The sequence below is a fragment of the Podarcis raffonei genome, chromosome 7, assembly GCF_027172205.1.
Source record: "Podarcis raffonei isolate rPodRaf1 chromosome 7, rPodRaf1.pri, whole genome shotgun sequence".
Classification (NCBI taxonomy): Eukaryota; Metazoa; Chordata; class Lepidosauria; order Squamata; family Lacertidae; genus Podarcis; species Podarcis raffonei.
This window is the reverse complement of record NC_070608.1, coordinates 24,424,349-24,441,649: the sequence shown is the minus strand read 5'-3', so window position 1 is coordinate 24,441,649 and position 17,301 is coordinate 24,424,349. Positions and strand designations below refer to the sequence as shown.

The following is a 17,301-nucleotide window of genomic DNA, read 5'->3' as shown; positions in this document are numbered from 1 at the left end:
AGAAAAGTGTATTTTATTCAGACTGCAGTAAGAAGGTACAGGATTCCAAAGCCTGTATACCTTCTGGGTACCCATGAAATATTTTTATACACGTTGCTTACATCGAGCCATCAGGAGGGTAAATTGTGTTACATGCTGATTGGTTACGAAGTGTTGACCTATGCATTGGCATAGATTCACAGTATTTGCACATGATTCGGCTTTTTGCACATGTTCTTCAGTTCTGTGGTATGTTACTTCTTTATTTGCACTATTGTTACAGGGAAATGTTCTCCTCGCTGTTCCTCAACAGTACATTTCAAAGGGAGAGGTAGCGATTGAAAAAGCACAGCAAACAATGCGTGGCTCTATTGCCTCAGGGACAGTGGCTGCTAGCTTAAAATGGCATTAGTCTGGTTCATCCCCCGTGGCCTGTTTTACTCTAAAACTCAGATATTGCCTCCTCGCTGTACAGCATTTGGGTCAGGCTCAGGCAAACAGCTCTGCCGGTGTCATGTGTAGATTTGAGTTTGTCATATGCCACAGTGACCAGTCCTTGGCTGGCAGCCATGAATTTAGGAGCTTGGGTGACTTGGCTGTGATTGGTCTCGCTAGGCCTCGTCCCACAGGCAGCCACGTATGGTTTCCTAGCAACAGCTTAGGGCAAGCTCTCATTGACTCCAGCTCATCAACATTATTCAGATTAGGAATCTGTGAATTGGAACATTCACAAGAATCCCAGTTAGGATTATTATTTCCTCCCGGCCATTTAGATTCCTAGAACCAAATAAAACTATAAATAGGGATTTTATAATCCACATGGGCAGGATTACTGAGGCAGCATGAATAGCCCATTGTTAGAGGTGACTTTTATTTCTGACTAGCAATATGCCAAGAGTAATGGCTGGCCAGGGTATGTATTTGGGGGGGACGGGGGACATAATAAGAATTTTGCCATGCAGGGTGATGGCAGAAAACAGTCCTTAAGATGTGTCTCCTTCTGCTTGTGCACCTTGTGTTAAACTGTGGTTTAGTGCAGGGGGTCTGAGGGCCATTTGGCTAACCTACTGCAGTGCAGGAATCCTGCCCAGGGTGGGCTTGATCCAGGAGCAACCTGGTTAACAGACAGACACACTGATCCATTGCACCACAACAAATGTCCATTTACTTTTCACATTCCTCTCTGACCAGGAAAAGCAAGAAGCATCATGATAAGAGTTAGAGGGTACATTCTCACCAGGCGAAAACACACAATGCAGGTGTGAAAGCGAAGTTGGTGAGGGGCGTGGCCTCGGGAAGGGGTGTGGCCTAGAGAGAGTCCCAACGACCCCAAATAGGCTTGGCGTGCCCTGAGATTCCCATCGCTGGTTTAGCAAGACAGTCAGATGCAGCCCTTGTTGGGAGCAGGCTGTTTTTAAAATACATATACAGGTCAGAGAGAGAGCACACATTAGGAAAAGAAGCCGACGGATGCTTTTGTATGGCTGTGCTGAAATGTTCCCCAGTGTTCAGTATCAAAAAAAACAAACTATAACACCAAGAGAGGTTGTCAATAGGATGTTCCTAGATTTGCCAAATGAAAATTTCTATTGAAATGTTTCCCATCTTTACATCCCTGACTCACATATTGCTGATTCTGCACCTCTATTGTTGTTTTTAATATGCAACATTTATTGATTTTAATATAGAATATTTCTACCTCACCCGCCTTCATAAAATCAAAGCAGCTTCCAACCATTAAAGCAGTGTCTGCCCCTGGCTAGCATGTCTTCCCTCATGTGTTTGGCCCTCTAGCCTTCTCCATCTGGTCCTTGAGACACACAGGTAAGAGTGTCAAGCCAGGAGTTTATATGCAGATACTGCTTTTAATTACTGGTAGCTGTTTAGATTTTATGAAGGCTTGTGAGATATAAATATTCTATATTAAAATCAATAAATATTCTATATTAAAAACCAGAAGTTTTCCATACCTACTGTACAGGAAGAAGACTGAGGGAGAAGTGTCATCCTATCAACATCATTCTCATGGTATAACAATAGAAAATATTATTCAAGTCCTGCTTGTGTGTTTCACATAAGCAGCACTTTGTTGGCCACTGTGAGAATAGGATGCTGTTGGGCCATCGGCCTGATCCTGCAGGCTCTTCTCATGAGATATTGTTTCTTCTATTCACTTCTATGAAATGCTGACAACGCTTAACATCAGAATTTGTTCATTTTTGACCTTCTACTTTCCCAACTTCCTTTCCCTACCCAGATCATCAACTCAGTGGTTCTGCTGATTATACTGAGCGCCTTGACAGACCCTGGCCAGTACCACTTAACAACTGCTGAATTGGGGGGTGACTTGGAATTTATGGACGATGCCAGTAAGTATACGTCATTTCATTAGTAATTTACAAGCAGATCCCCATTAAATTGAACTGGTATTGTGCCAAGACAGCACTTTGAGAACCAGGTTTAGAATTTGCACAAAAAAGAAAGCCTTCTTTTAAAAAAAAAATTAAAAAAATCTTTTGACAAATAAGCAGACATTAAAGATGAGTTTTGCGGAGAGGACTGCAACTGAAGCTGATTTATCGAAACCGGCTACCTTGTCTTTATTCTTGGAGATAACCTTGACAATGAAAGTCAGTGTAGGTTAATACAGCAGTTGAGGGAGGAGTTCTCCAGGTGCACACATTTTTTAAATGCTCTTTTAGGCTCGACACATTTTGGAACAAATCCTTCTTTGGAGACGGTCTTTGAATAACAATTTTCAATCTGTTTTGTGAACTACTGTTGCTGCTTGCAAGTGGTCACATGGAAGAAGCCATTCTAGCAGGCTGCCTTTGAGGGAAAGGAAGGAAGCAGGGTCATAACATGGGCCTTGTTCTCCTTAGTCCTTTTTCCTTTTGCATCCTCTCCTTTAGCTTGTAAGCCTAGGAACCAACTTGCACCTTAAATTTATTTATTTTATAAAGTGTATACATTACTTGATTGTAAAAAAAAGCACAACAACAACCTTCAAAGCAGTTTGCAAAAAGAATAAAACAATAAAAATGGTTAAAGAGAGAGTTAAAAACAACTATATAAAACATTCAGAAGAATTAATCAGTGATAAACAGATGAAAACCTACTTTCTGAAACCTACCCCCCATTTTTTAACCCAAATTTAATTTTAACCCCCTCCCCCCCATCACACTTTATGTCAGCACAACTTAATAGGTTTGAGGTATGGTTTCCCTTTATCACATACATAGTCCAACAAGACAACAACAAGAATCTGCCAACAGCATACAAATCAATCTGGCAAACCTGATTAGAAACTACACACACACACACCCTCTCAAACACAAAATCAATTCTCACTACAGCCAACCAAAGACAACCACACCCTCAGCCACCCCCAACCTTTCTCACCACCAAGAAAATACAACAATAGTAAGAGAACAAATACAAGTAACGCTGACACAAAACCCCACATATACACTACGTAGAAGAATAGAAGCATAACCACCAGCCCCCACCCCACTTACCATTCCTCACTCACCCTCTTTCCCCCTCTTTCCTTCCTAATTGTTTAAACCAATTCATGAACCAAGAACTCATACACTGGCCACTAATAATGAACCATATGTTTTAGATATTACTCCACATTTATTATGCTCTTTTTGCGATATACAAATGACATGAAAAAACTTGGTATACTTATTTGTATAACATTATTCCTGTTTATAAAACCCAATTAAAAAAAGAAGACGAAACAGATGAAAACACATATCAACATTCTACATATTTGGGTAGACTTGTCTAAATAAAATTGTTTTAAGCACCCACCAAATAGAGCACAGTGAAGGAGCCTTCCTGATGTCGGCAGACCAATAAGGAGATAGTTTCTTATAGTGCAATCCCATATGTGTCTACTTGGAAGTAGATATCAATCGGACTTACTCCTAGGTAAGTTGTTATAAGATTCCACCATTAGTCTTATCACAACATATGGTGCTTTTCCTGTTGAGTTAATCAGAGCTATTATTACTCAAGTATATTTTATTAATTGAGTAGTTTCATTTATCAACTTTCCCTCATTCCCCTGAATGCTCATGTTTTGGAAAGATTGATCAGCAATACATAATATTAATGACTTAAAACTGTTTTTTTGTTTTTGTTTACACTAGTGGGGAGGTGAAAATGGAGACACCCTAAAACTGGCTTATAAAATGTCCCGTCAAAAAGAAAACTTCGAAGTACTCCTATCGAAACAGTAAAAAATAAATAAATTAAATGGTCATGGCTCTAGTACTTACTGTACTTTTGTTTTGTCATTGTTAGTAGCCAAGAACATTCTTCATATTTGTGTTCCCTTGGAAAGTATTATGGTGATAATCATTTTTGCTTCTGGGTGCTTGGTATCCAGTACTAGTCCAGTGTCAATTTATTATTTAGTCTTGACTTTGCTACCACTCAGTGGATTTGTAACTGGCTGACTGACCGAACGCAAAGGGTGCTCATCAATGGTTCCTCTTCATCCTGGAGAAGAGTGACTAGTGGGGTGCCACAGGGTTCTGTCTTGGGCCCGGTCTTATTCAACATCTTTATCAACGACTTGGATGATGGACTCAAGGGCATCCTGCTCAAATTTGCAGATGACACCAAACTGGGAGGGGTGGCTAACACCCCAGAGGACAGGATCACACTTCAAAACGACCTTGACAGATTAGAGAACTGGGCCAAAACAAACAAGATGAACTTTAACAGGGAAAAATGTAAAGTATTGCACTTGGGCAAAAAAAATGAGAGGCACAAATACAAGATGGGTGACACCTGGCTTGAGAGCACTACATGTGAAAAGGATCTAGGAATCTTGGTTGACCACAAACTTGACATGAGCCAACAGTGTGACGCGGCAGCTAAAAAAGCCAATGCAATTCTGGGCTGCATCAATAGGAGTATAGCATCTAGATCAAGGGAAGTAATAGTGCCACTGTATTCTGCTCTGGTCAGACCTCACCTGGAGTACTGTGTCCAGTTCTGGGCGCCACAGTTCAAGAAGGACACTGACAAACTGGAACGTGTCCAGAGGAGGGCAACCAAAATGGTCAAAGGCCTGGAAACGATGCCTTATGAGGAACGGCTAAGGGAGCTGGGCATGTTTAGCCTGGAGAAAAGGAGGTTAAGGGGTGATATGATAGCCATGTTCAAATATATAAAAGGATGTCACATAGAGGAGGGAGAAAGGTTGTTTTCTGCTGCTCCAGAGAAGCGGACACGGAGCAATGGATCCAAACTGCAGAAAAGAAGATTCTACCTAAACATTAGGAAGAACTTCCTGACAGTAAGAGCTGTTCGACAGTGGAATTTGCTGCCAAGGAGTGTGGTGGAGTCTCCTTCTTTGGAGGTCTTTAAGCAGAGACTTGACAACCATATGTCAGGAGTGCTCTGATGGTGTTTCCTGCTTGGCAGGGGGTTGGACTCGATGGCCCTTGTGGTCTCTTCCAACTCTATGATTCTATGATTCTATTTAATGCAGTTTGAGACATAAGGTTCCCCTCCCCCCCGCCAAATCTGCATGTCTGCGTGTACATACAGAGCTCAGAAAATAATACTGCTAAAATGCTGCTTTGGGGGTGGGGTGCCTTGCTTCATTCAAGTCTTAGGCCAAACTAGAGGCCATGGTCACAGCTGCTTCAGATCATAAACTTTACAAGAAAAGAGCAGCATTCATGTTCCCCCGCAGCTCATTCCAGAGCTCACTGGCAGCAAAGGACTGCTTGAGACAAAACAAATGAGGAATTTGTTTAGGGCAAATCATAGAAGCTTACATAAAGAACAGCACTGTTGAAAGAAGAGGCAGGGACATCAGCATTCATGGCACATTACCAAAAAGAAAAAAGAAAATACACCACTACCCCCCCAAAAAAGCAAACAAGGACACAGATACCTTGAAATTGATGCATATGCCATCACAAAGCTAGACACATCCTAGACTTTTAAATCCTCCAGCAGAGGACGCTCATGTATCAGAGGAATGCTGGCACTATCAGAACTGAGGGAGAAGTGATTAGGCATGATACAACTTACACTGAGACCAAAGGCAATCCAGTTTTGTCTTGTGCCAGTTCTTTCATACTTTTTGAACGGCGGTGAGTCTTCCTTAAAAGAGGAGGAAAGGAATCTGATTCCTGCACCCTCTGATAGTGCACACGTTCTTCAGACGTGTATCTTTTGCTTCCTTCTGCTAATTACAAATCAAGTGTTGCATATTTTGTCAGCGTTTCCTTGCCACCTCTCAAAAGACCTTGGGATTAGAATTAGCTGAACCATTTCACCACGTACCAAAGACTGACTGGTTTTTTCTTTCAGATATGTGCATCGCTACTGCAATTTCTCTTCTCATGATCCTCATCTGTGCAATGGCCACATACGGCGCATATAAGGTAACGCATGACTTATTCAGTCAGTCGTAACCATCCCTGCATAAAAATTGAATACATAAAGCTGGTAGACAAAACAGCCGATAAGTTTGTGGGAAAATAACAAGCTGTCATATTTACAGTGCCTTAACTGGGCATGTGGCCAACATCATGTGAAAAAACACCTATCCCTCCGAACTCCCATGGCAGGGCCAGAAGGGTCTTCATGTTTGCAGCCATCTGCCTGTTAAGGCATTCCAGATGCTAGAAAATATGTGGAAATATCAACACAGGGGTGCCATTTGGGGAGAAGGGGTCATGATATGACTGACTTTTAATCTAAGTCTAATGAAATATTTAAGGGACGCGGGTGGCGCTGTGGGTTAAACCACAGAGCCTAGGACTTGCCGATCAGAAGGTCAGCGGTTCGAATCCCCGTGACGGGGTGAGCTCCCGTTGCTCGGTCCCTGCTCCTGCCAACCTAGCAATTCGAAAGCACGTTAAAGTGCAAGTAGATAAATAGGTACTGCTTTGGCGGGAAGGGAAACGGCGTTTCGGTGCACTGCTCTGGTTCGCCAAAAGCGGCTTAGTCATGCTGGCCACATGACCCGGAAGCTGTACGCCGACTCCCTCGGCCAATAAAGCCAGAGTCGTCCACAACTGGACCTAACGATCAGGGGTCCCTTTACCTTTTAATGAAATATTTATCTTTGTGATATCTCTTTGTCCTTATAGTTTGGTTCTTTTGTGAACTGATTTGAACTCTCTGGGAAAGTAAAATACAGTGGTACCTCGGGTTAAGAACTTAATTCGTTCCAGAGGTCCATTCTTAACCTGAAACTGTTCTTAACCCGAGATACCACTTTAGCTAATGGGGCCTCCCGCTGCCGCTGTGTGATTTCTGTTCTCATCCTGAGGTAAAGTTCTTAACCAGAGGTACTATTTCTGGGTTAGCAGAGTCTGTAACCTGAAGCGTCTGTAACCTGAGATACCACTGTAAAAGTGTGTTAGAAATCTCTAGATAACCATTAAGTTTCCTCTTTCTCTCTCTCTTTAACATACAGCAACATGCAGCGTGGATCATCCCTTTCTTCTGTTACCAAATATTTGATTTTGCACTCAACACCTTGGTCGCTATTAGCATTCTTGTGTACCCAAGCACAATTCAGGATTACCTGCAGCAACTGGTAAGTCCCTTTCCCCCATCATTCATTGCTGTCCTTGAGAAACTAAGGGCAAAGCTTTGCAGCACAGTTTGTTCCTTTGTTCTAAACAAAACCCAAGGGAGGTTTGGATGAATCATGGTTCTTATCTGCCATGGTTTTGGCTTTTGCAAAAACTCTAATATTCACATGTGAAAATGCCCCAAAGCTTTTATGTCTGTATCTAACTAACTCAGTATCCAATCAAGTGCTTCTGCTAGTGCAAGGACTTCTGCTTGTGTGGAGAACCCCCAGAACAAATCTAGGGCATGCAGACGTACATGGTGACAGAAGAGGGAGGAAAAGTTCTGTTGCTAGCAGAAGCGCTTCATTGAATACCATCTTAAAGAACCTTATGAGGTATCATTAGAAAAGTCAGTCTGACTTTGTTACATTTTACCTGCTGGAGCATAGCCCTGGTTTTCAGAGCATGTGCAGAGTTCCTTGCAGAAGAGAAGTCCAGGGAGAGAACATCTTTGCCTCCCTGGCAATGTCTGATCAGGAGTCCAAAATGGAGGCTAAAGCCTCAAATATTTGTGGGACTCTTGAGATCAGTAAAAACTGGTATCTTTTCTTATTGTTATTTTGACATTGACCCAAGCAAGTGCCATTTTTTGTGTCAGTGGACCTTTGGCTGACCATGAGTTGTTGCACCTTCTTAAAGACTCTAAACTTGGCGTTACAAAAAAATAACACAGGTTCAGACCTATCAAGCCATTGTTAAAAAAGAACTTGATGATGCCTGGATGTTTGTTCAAAGACACTTTTCATACTTCACAGTGGGGGTCTGAAATCCCCAAATGCTCTAGGTGGAGCTATATTAGAATACAAGAAATTGTCAAAGCAGGCCAGATTAGACCACGACTATCTACAGCGACTAGCAATGGCTTTCCAGGGTCTCAGCAAATGTCTTTTCCATCTTTGGCTCCTGCGTTAAGCAGGGGCTTGAACTTGATAGCCTACAAAGCCATCTTCCAGCTCTAAGATGGGAGATGCCAGGGACAGAAACTGAAATCTTATTGCTTTCAAAGCACCTGCTCTACTTTTATGGTTCTTCTCCGTTTGACAGCAGGGGGAAATGTATTATCACGTTGTTATATTGCACATTTTTTAAAATCACATCATGGTATTATACATTCAAATGTATTATGCCTATAGATATGTCCATGGATCTTTACAAAATACTAATTTTATAGCAACGTTGCTTTATCCTAAAATATTTATTTATTTCGTAAAATCTATATGCCGCTTTATTGTATACAAAAATCTTCAAAGCCATTTAAAAAATACATTTTAATGCCTTTGGGTACATTTTGTGAGAACTGCATTAAAAAAAACTTGGAAGTGCAAAAGTCTTAATAAAAGAATGTGAAATGTAAGGCTATTGGGCTATGGACTGCTTCTCCCCCTCTTTAAACCATTGGCCTCTGGAAGTAGGCTGACACACAGTGCAATCAAGCTGCATGATTCATTATAAGGCCGATGTAATTATGAAGAGGAAGAAGGATTAAAAGAGACAGAGCGCACTCTGCTCCTTGTCCCTTATATTTAGTTTTGCTCTGATCCTTAATTGCCAACCTGGTTACCATATGTGGACTTGTTTGTTTTAAACCCACAAGAATGCTGAATTAGCTCATAGCGGTCCAGAGAACAATGGAATAGACGGAAGAAGGAAAATAATGCAGTGCAGAATTTCTGTTTCTGTCCCCTCTAGAGAAATGTCTCTTGCTTCTTAATTCCCACCCCGTTCTCCATTGGCATGGGGTGCTCAATTCTAAATTATTTTGTTTATGAATTTCTTCCCATAAAATATCTAGAATGGATTTCACAGTAAAAATATATCAACTTTAAAAATAATTTCATATGTAAAAACAATTTCAAATCAAATAGAGATATGGACTGTGATAAAGATTAATGGCTGCATGAACTGCAATAGCTTCATCAAACATCAAATTTGAGAAACCAGAGGTCTTACTTACAGGATCTATTGGGATTCATCGTATTAAGCACCCCATTCATAGTAACAGTGAGCTTAATGATGTGATATTGGAATGCAAGCACTTACAAAACACTTCGCTCAAGATTTTATTTTTCCCTGTGGCAAGCATTCTTAAAAAGTGGAAATGGCTCCGGCTCCCTCAGGGATTGGAAGAGATTCAGGTTTTTGCTGGGCTTGGATCCTGGCCATTCTCCTCTTTTGTTCATTTGTTTTTGTTTATAGTAAGTGCATGAGCTGGGTTACTTCAAATGGGTTACTTTTACTAATGACAGGGTGACAATGGCAAGTCAAAGTCCTGCTTGTGCCAAGTTCTTCTTTCTTATTCTTTCCTTACAAGGCTGATATTGATACATGGTCATTACAGAGGTTGGACTAGATGACCCTCAGGTCATCTTCCTCTTCCTTCCCTGGCCCTTTCACGTATGTGTCGTGGTTTTTAGATTATAAACCTGTGGGCAGGGAATGTCTTGTTTTAATTGGCTCTGGTAGCTTTTTTGGTGGAAAAGCGGGACACAAATACTCTAATTGTGGGGTCCTTACAGTTCTGTCAGTGGTGGTTAAGAGCAGTGGACTCGTAATCTGGTGAACCTGGTTTGATTCCCCGCTCCTCCACAAGCAGCTGCTGGGTGACCTTGGGCCAGTCACACTTCTCTGAAGTCTCTCAGCCTCACTCACCTCACAGAGTATTTGTTGTGGGGGAGGAAGGGAAAGGAGATTGTGAGCCGCTTTGAGACTCCTTCGGGTAGTGATAAAGTGGGATATCAAATCCAAACTCTTCTTCTTCTTCTTCTGGCTTCTGGGTACCACCATGGGGTCTTGGACATGAGCCCCATCTGCACAGTGGTTTTCCAAGTGGATCTCCCTGTTGATCACTACAACTACGGTAGTGATCACTCATCAGTTTGCCCAATGGCTGTCATCTGAAGCCACGTACTTCTCCCTGCAGCCAGGTGTAAACAAAACTCCACGCATGGTCCAACTTTCAGTTGGGTTTGTTTTCACAGCTTCAAAACAAGGCGGTGCTTTTATGTAACCTAGCTGAAGAAATTCCACATTTAGTTATGCAGCACTGCCAGTAAGTGGTTTCATCAGTAAATATTTCTTCATGTGTTTAACATGTGGACCTGCCACACATCTGGACTGCCCAAATATTCAGCAGCAAATCATTTGTCCATTCATCTGCAGTATAGATTAAGACTTTACTGCTTTTCTCGTCCCAGTCATATATTTTAGCACAATCTTGATGTTCAATTGCTTCATCTTTTTGAATTCTGACTTTGGGGCAAGTGCCGCTTTGTATATGGACAGCATAAACACACACAAATTCCTACATAAATGTTGCCAAATCTTGGCAGTAACTTCCTAGTGAACTACGTGGATTAAAGAAGCCCTGCTGACCCACTAAGGATACCCCCAAAAAAGATTTACCATTGACCCAACTACATTTTGTAAGAATCATTCTGCGTTCCTTTGTGCTGTGATCTTACTGTGCAGTCAAAGGTTAATCCACTTTTTACCAGTATTACTCCACATGGTTTTACTATTTTTGCGATTCAAATAACACCCTTCAACATTTGTGTGTGAAATACATTATCCTTTACCTGCTTCTAAGTCGGCAAAGTGATGGTGCCAGTTAAACAGGAGATTAGTTGCAACTTGTTTTGCTTTCCCTGATGACCTTAGGTGGTCCTTATCCACTTAGTCCCTTCTTTTTAACCCACATTCTGGAAACAAGGTGTAGATGTGAGTAATTTGGGAGGGGAATAATCTTTTTCCATAGGTCTGGATGGGGAGCCCTTGGACTCAGCTACATTGGCAAAGAAAAAGTGCTTTATATGCATTCTTTATGCATGCTGACACTGTGACACCAGATGGCGCTGTGGAGTTCCATTTTTTGCCAACCCGATTTCTCATACAACGTTTGCAACGCGTTAAACTGAAATGCTTCTTTGATATGTGTAGATCCAGCCCTTGTTAACAGTCCTGTGCGGCACCTTTGAAGATCAACCAATTCAGGCTACAGTCTTGAACACACTTATTAGGGAACAGTCCTCGTAGAATTCAGTGGTCTTATTTCTGAGTAATGTATAGTTATTGTGGCATTAGCCCTCATTGGGGTGGTGGGGACCCATTCTGATACTGTGCTTGTGCATCTTTCAACCTTAGCATGGGAGGTGGCAGACTTCATCTTTGCACATCCTTAACTCAGGCTGCCCCAGTATAGTCACATCCATTGTCTTAGTAAAAATAGAGTATGTTAAACAGATGAAAAGGTTGCTTAGGGTGTGACAGGCAAGTGACATTATGTTTTGGTGTGTAAGGCTTTCGGATAATTTTCCTTCTGCAGAGGCAAAGCCAGAAACGATCAAAATACTAGATCAGAACAAGAATAAGATGTATTTGGTTTTTTAAAGAAAGAAGCCGAGAGCAGAGTTGTGTAACATTTATCTCCAATCTGTTACACGCCATCTGGTGAGATGAAACCATTGGAATACTTCAATGAAATTCAAGAAGAAGAAAACTTCTTGCCAGCAGCTGGCAAAAAAAGAAAGAAATCAATGCAAACAGGAGTATATATTTGTCTTGATTCAGTCTGAATGTATTTGGCAATAATACCAAAGACTTAACAATAGCTTCAGAAACTCTGGGGAAAAGTTCTTCCATGTCCCCAACCCCTAGCCCCAGACATTATTTCAAGGCACAGGGAAAACATTAGGCCCCACAGGAAGGCCCCACTGGTGCCCTCGCAGCTGCCCAAGAATGCCATGTGTTGACAACAGGCTACCAATAAATAAATAACGGCCTTATATTGTCATGTAAAGTATTCTATAACGAGAGAGGTGCACGGTTATTATTACTAATTTTTCTTCTTCTTTATTACAGCCTGGTAATTTTCCCTACAAGGAAGATATTATGTCTGTCAATCCCACATGTCTCATTGTGATTATTCTGCTTTTTATAAGTATCACCTTGGCTTTTAAGGTAAGCATGTATCTATAGAAACAAAGTTGTTGGAATGCATGATCTATCTCCCTGCGCAGCAGTAGTTGTGAACCCAGGAAGACTGAAAAAAGCAGGGGTCACAGAGACAGTGACTTAGAAAACACCATAGCTACCAGAGGGGCTGGCTCAAGAAGGAGAGACCCTCACATTTCCTGAGAACTGAAATTGGCAGTGGGTCTTCCTTTTGGGTCTTTTCTCCCTGCACTTTCATGGAAAATTCTTTTGAAGCATCCCTGAGCTTCAGGGGTAGCTATGCAGATGATTACAGAGTTGAGATGTTCTATAGCAGTGGCAGGGGAGCTTTTGGACTCCCAACTCTCATTCATCAGCCCCAGGCAGCAACGACAATGGTCAGGATGATGGGAGTCCAGCAACATCTGGAGGACCACAGTTTCCCTATCCCTGTTCTAAAATTCCATGCCTAAGCAGAAGTTCCCATGCTGCTTTTTGGATTGGATCCATGAAATAGCCGTTCCAAGCAAAGCATTGCAGAGGAATCTTCAGGAAGCAGAATAGCATGTTCTCATTTTGAAATATGACCCATGACTACCTGCAGTGAGCATGCGACAGAGGCAAATGATTGCCTTTTGTCTGAATCTTGCTTGACTGCTCTAGCAAGAGTCTGATAAGCAGCAATCAAGAGTGTGAGAAGCTGCTGTTCCTTAGCCCCACATTCCCAATGGTTGTTGTAGAAATATAATGGCTAAATGTGTAGTTGCCCTGTGGATTTGCTAGAATGAGCCACCAGCTGTGATACACAAGTTAGCTAAGCTTGTACTGTATGGTTGGATTTTTGGTCCCATTTACTTCAAGAAGATTAACTGGCTTAAATGAAAGTTTTCTCTCATAACAGGTTTTGCTGTTCAGGCTGAAAGTAGGTCAAGATTATCTCATTTATTGGACTACCCTTTTGTTATTTGGAAATGGAAAACCCTTCAACGGGCAAAAATGGAGAAAGCAAGGCCAAGGCTGTTATTTTTTAATTAGCATATATGTCCATTAATTAGCCTATATGTCCATTATAATGGCTGTATCATTTTTTGTTCCTTTGACTTGCTAAGTAAGAGGTACAAACTTGATGCATAAGTTCAATCAGCTTCTGGTATTCTCATTTGCATTCCTTGTGTTTTGCATAAACCATAAATGTGCTCTGCAGATTTATGGATTCTGTATAATGAAATGAAATCCATAATCAAGTGCAGCATGTCCTCCACCATTGATAGATATAGCAGATAGCAACATTTCCAGGAAACGAAATGAAACAGTACTGCATTTCAATATTTCTGAGTTCATTCCCTTTTCCTAATAACAACACTTGTCAAGTAGTAGAGGCAGTCTGACATAATCATTGGGGATAGAAGCAAAGGACAGGTATCTTGAAAATAGACAGAATGGCAGAAGTATAGGCCCAATTTATTTCTGCTGGAAAGTTATTCAGCTTTTTAATTTCAAAGAGAGTTGAAGGCAATTTGAAAGCAGCTTCCCTTCTCATTGTGAAAACCGCATTGTTGCCCCAGCAGGTTTTGCAGGGTTGGATTTTTAAAAATACCTTCCAACTACGTTAACCAGAGGCAAAAATGGTATGATTGTTTACACCACAAGCAATGACCCGCTCTTTCAAATCACCGTGTACTGTAAAATATTATCTGTATCTAGACATAATTGGAGCAGCTAAATGTTGCCTGTAGTTCTTCAAACACATCTTCTACCACAATCCCCAAAAGCATCCTAAAATAAAACCTTTTTTCCCCCTAGAACATATGTTCTTAATTTTTTTATACCTTTTTCTTGTACTGTCAGACTGGAATGGATCATCTGGAGCCAGAACACTCAACTTTATAAATGGATCAAGATAATATTTTCAAACAAAATGGAATGGAGTTTTACTTCTATCCTGAAACACTGCAAAGACAATGCAGAGTAAAGAATTTTGCCATGGCCTTGATCAGCCCCATTCTGCTTTGCAGCTAGACCATTCTCTTGCCTTCCATTTTGTTTGAATTTTTGGTGGTTATCTCCCATTTCTTATTATGACTTTGCATTCCGTGTACATCTGAATTATCACTGAGTTTGCCTTTAGCTTACGTCAGCTGTCACCCATGGTTTGTAGGCCTTGGGCAGATTTGAATGCATTAGCAAATGCCATGGCTTTAATCTTTCCCGCACCCAATGGACCAGCAGGCTTCCCTGAGAGACAGAAAGAGAGAAAACATGCGTGCACACACTTCACTTTTACAAGCAATCTGGATAAAAGTCTGTTCAAATAAGAATTAGTCTGAGCCTTGAAAAGCACGTAGAGCTGAAAGACGAAATCACTCTTCCAACTTCCTCCTTCATCTCTATGTACTTTCCCAGTGCTATTTTTCTTGAAAGAGAGGTGCTGGAACTCACCAAGAACATCTCCCTTGTTTCTCTTATAATGGCAATGGTGCCCACCCAAGAGGTGCTGGAACTGAGTTCCAGTGAGTTCCAGCTGGGGAAGAAAGCCCTGTACTTTTCAAAGGAGAAAAGTGTAACCTCCCACACAATCTCATTAGGTCACAGGTGAGACCTCAAGGGTACCACCAGGTGATGGTGATTCCTGGCCTAAGTCCGGGGATGACATTTTAGTTTCCAATAACAGAACTACTGAATCTTCTCTTTTTTTAAAATCCTGGTGCAACTCTCATTACAGTGAAGATGCTACATTTTCAAGGCATTAATAATGAGATAGTCTATGGATGCATTTAATGTCTTTTTAATACGGTAGTGTTGGAAAGTATTGATCAGTAGCTAGAGGACTGTGTTCAGCTTGGTCAGTCAAAAATTAAACAAGCTTTGGAAACCCTTGTCAGAATACATGACTCCTCAGACTTAGAAGATGACAAGTGCTCTGGCTAGCTTCTTTTTAATAGTCTCTGCCAACAAATATTTCCAACTTTGTAGACCAACAAGTTCCATGACTGAGATGTTCTTTGTAGGAAATTCTAAGTATTTTTTATTCAGTATATTTCTTCCCCTTGCCCCATCCTTTTCTTTTAGGGTAGACAACAAGCATTTTCCTTTCTGTTTATACACAATTTCAGATCTTTGAAGACTTGTCGGCTTTTTCCTCCGTCCTCCCCCTGTTATCTTCTCTCCAGTATAAACGATTGCTTTTATTTACTTACACAATTTAAATCCCAAACTCAAAAGTTATGATTGCTCTTCTACAATATACTTTTGGACCCGAAAATTTGTCCAGCTAGAGGAAAATAATATTATTTCCGAGTTTGGGCCATGCTTCTGCTAAATGCACTCTGGAATAGGATTATGTTTCTTTGTAACCATATTGCATTGCTGACCCAGTACCATTTGCGGGGAAAGTATAAGCCTCAACTCATTTTCTCAGCAATGCTATTTTTAAGCTACTTACCCCGTCCCCTCTTATACTTGCTTGTATGAATTTTCGTTCCTCCCAATCCCACCCAATATTTCTCCGCTGTCAGCAAATTTCACAAGGCCTGCATATTGAAAATTTGTTTTGAATTAGTAAAAGTTCTGCCAGGCAGGGGGAAGATTCGCACGTGCTCTTCAGGAAAAAAAAGGGCAAGGAGCAGCTATTCTGTTTGAAGTGTATGTCTGTCTTACTTTTATTAAAGATTCATTTTAAATTTGCCATTGTTTATGAGCCAACAAATGAAGCCCACTCTGTGTTAGTAGCCCTTTAAAGCCTTGTAAAAACCAAACCACTGGATCCTATTAATCTTTGGCAGGCAGCAGAGCACTGCTTTGTGGTTTCCTGTACATAGAGAGTGTTTTATGTTTGGCCATCTCTACTTTCTTCTGCTGTATTCTTTTTTTGGAAAGGAAAAAAAAAACTTTTACCACATTGCATTTGCTTAAACCAAAGATGAAATTGCCCCCCGCCCCCACCCACTCTTCATTTACTCTCAAAAACACAGAAGCATTTGAAACAAAGTATGACCAATTAATTTTTTTTATACTCATCATGATATATAAGGTTACGGTCATTTTACAACTGGGAAAAGGAGGGCACTGCTAAAATTGAACTAAATAATAGGGAGTTAAATTATGCAGCTCTTTAACTATATTCCAGGGTTTTTGCCTTACTTCCTTATAAGAGAGTGTACAAGTTCTGTTTAAAATGCAATGTATAGACAGTGAGGGCATGCTCTATTCATTTATTTAAAATATTAAAAGGGCCCAAGGACCTGATGATGTTGAAATTTCATGGTCTTAATTTATGTAGCACTAATAGGCTCATTTGCGCTTCAAGATCCCCAAACACCCCCAAGAAATGAGACACAGTGACACAGAATTTTAGTTTAAGTTATTGGGCAAAATTTAGGCCACACCTTTATTGAATACAGAATGTGAGTGGTATTGGCTTAGGCATTGGAATCACTAGACTATATCGGATTCCCAACTGCTTTTATGGTGAATCTGATAACAAGGGTGAAACACGGCCAGCAGGAGAGAGCACCACCCTTGCGGATGGGCTTGAGCTCCCCTCGGTGCCCCCGTGGGGTCCTGGTATGGCCCTAGGCCCACCGCTAGGACAAGACCCAGGTCAGCCCCTGATTCCTTTAACACAGCAGTTCTCAACCTGTGGGTCCCCAGATGTTGTTGGACTACAACTCCCATCTTCCCTGACCACTAGTCATGCTGGCTAGGAATGATGGGAGTTGTAGTCCAGCAACATCTGGGGACCCACAGGTTGAGAAACACTGCTTTAACGGAA

General features: G+C 41.2%; 1 protein-coding gene across 2 annotated transcripts in view; it reads left to right on the top strand.

Moving 5' to 3' along the window:
* Positions 1–17,301, top strand: part of LAPTM4B (lysosomal protein transmembrane 4 beta) — a 51,424-nt gene that overhangs the window by 23,117 nt on the left and 11,006 nt on the right. For both annotated transcript variants that reach the window (XM_053395580.1, XM_053395579.1), the window contains exons 2-5: positions 2,237–2,348; positions 6,325–6,398; positions 7,439–7,561; positions 12,459–12,557. In XM_053395580.1, coding sequence (XP_053251555.1) covers positions 2,237–2,348; positions 6,325–6,398; positions 7,439–7,561; positions 12,459–12,557 — 408 coding nt within the window. The remainder of the gene's footprint in view (positions 1–2,236; positions 2,349–6,324; positions 6,399–7,438; positions 7,562–12,458; positions 12,558–17,301) is intronic.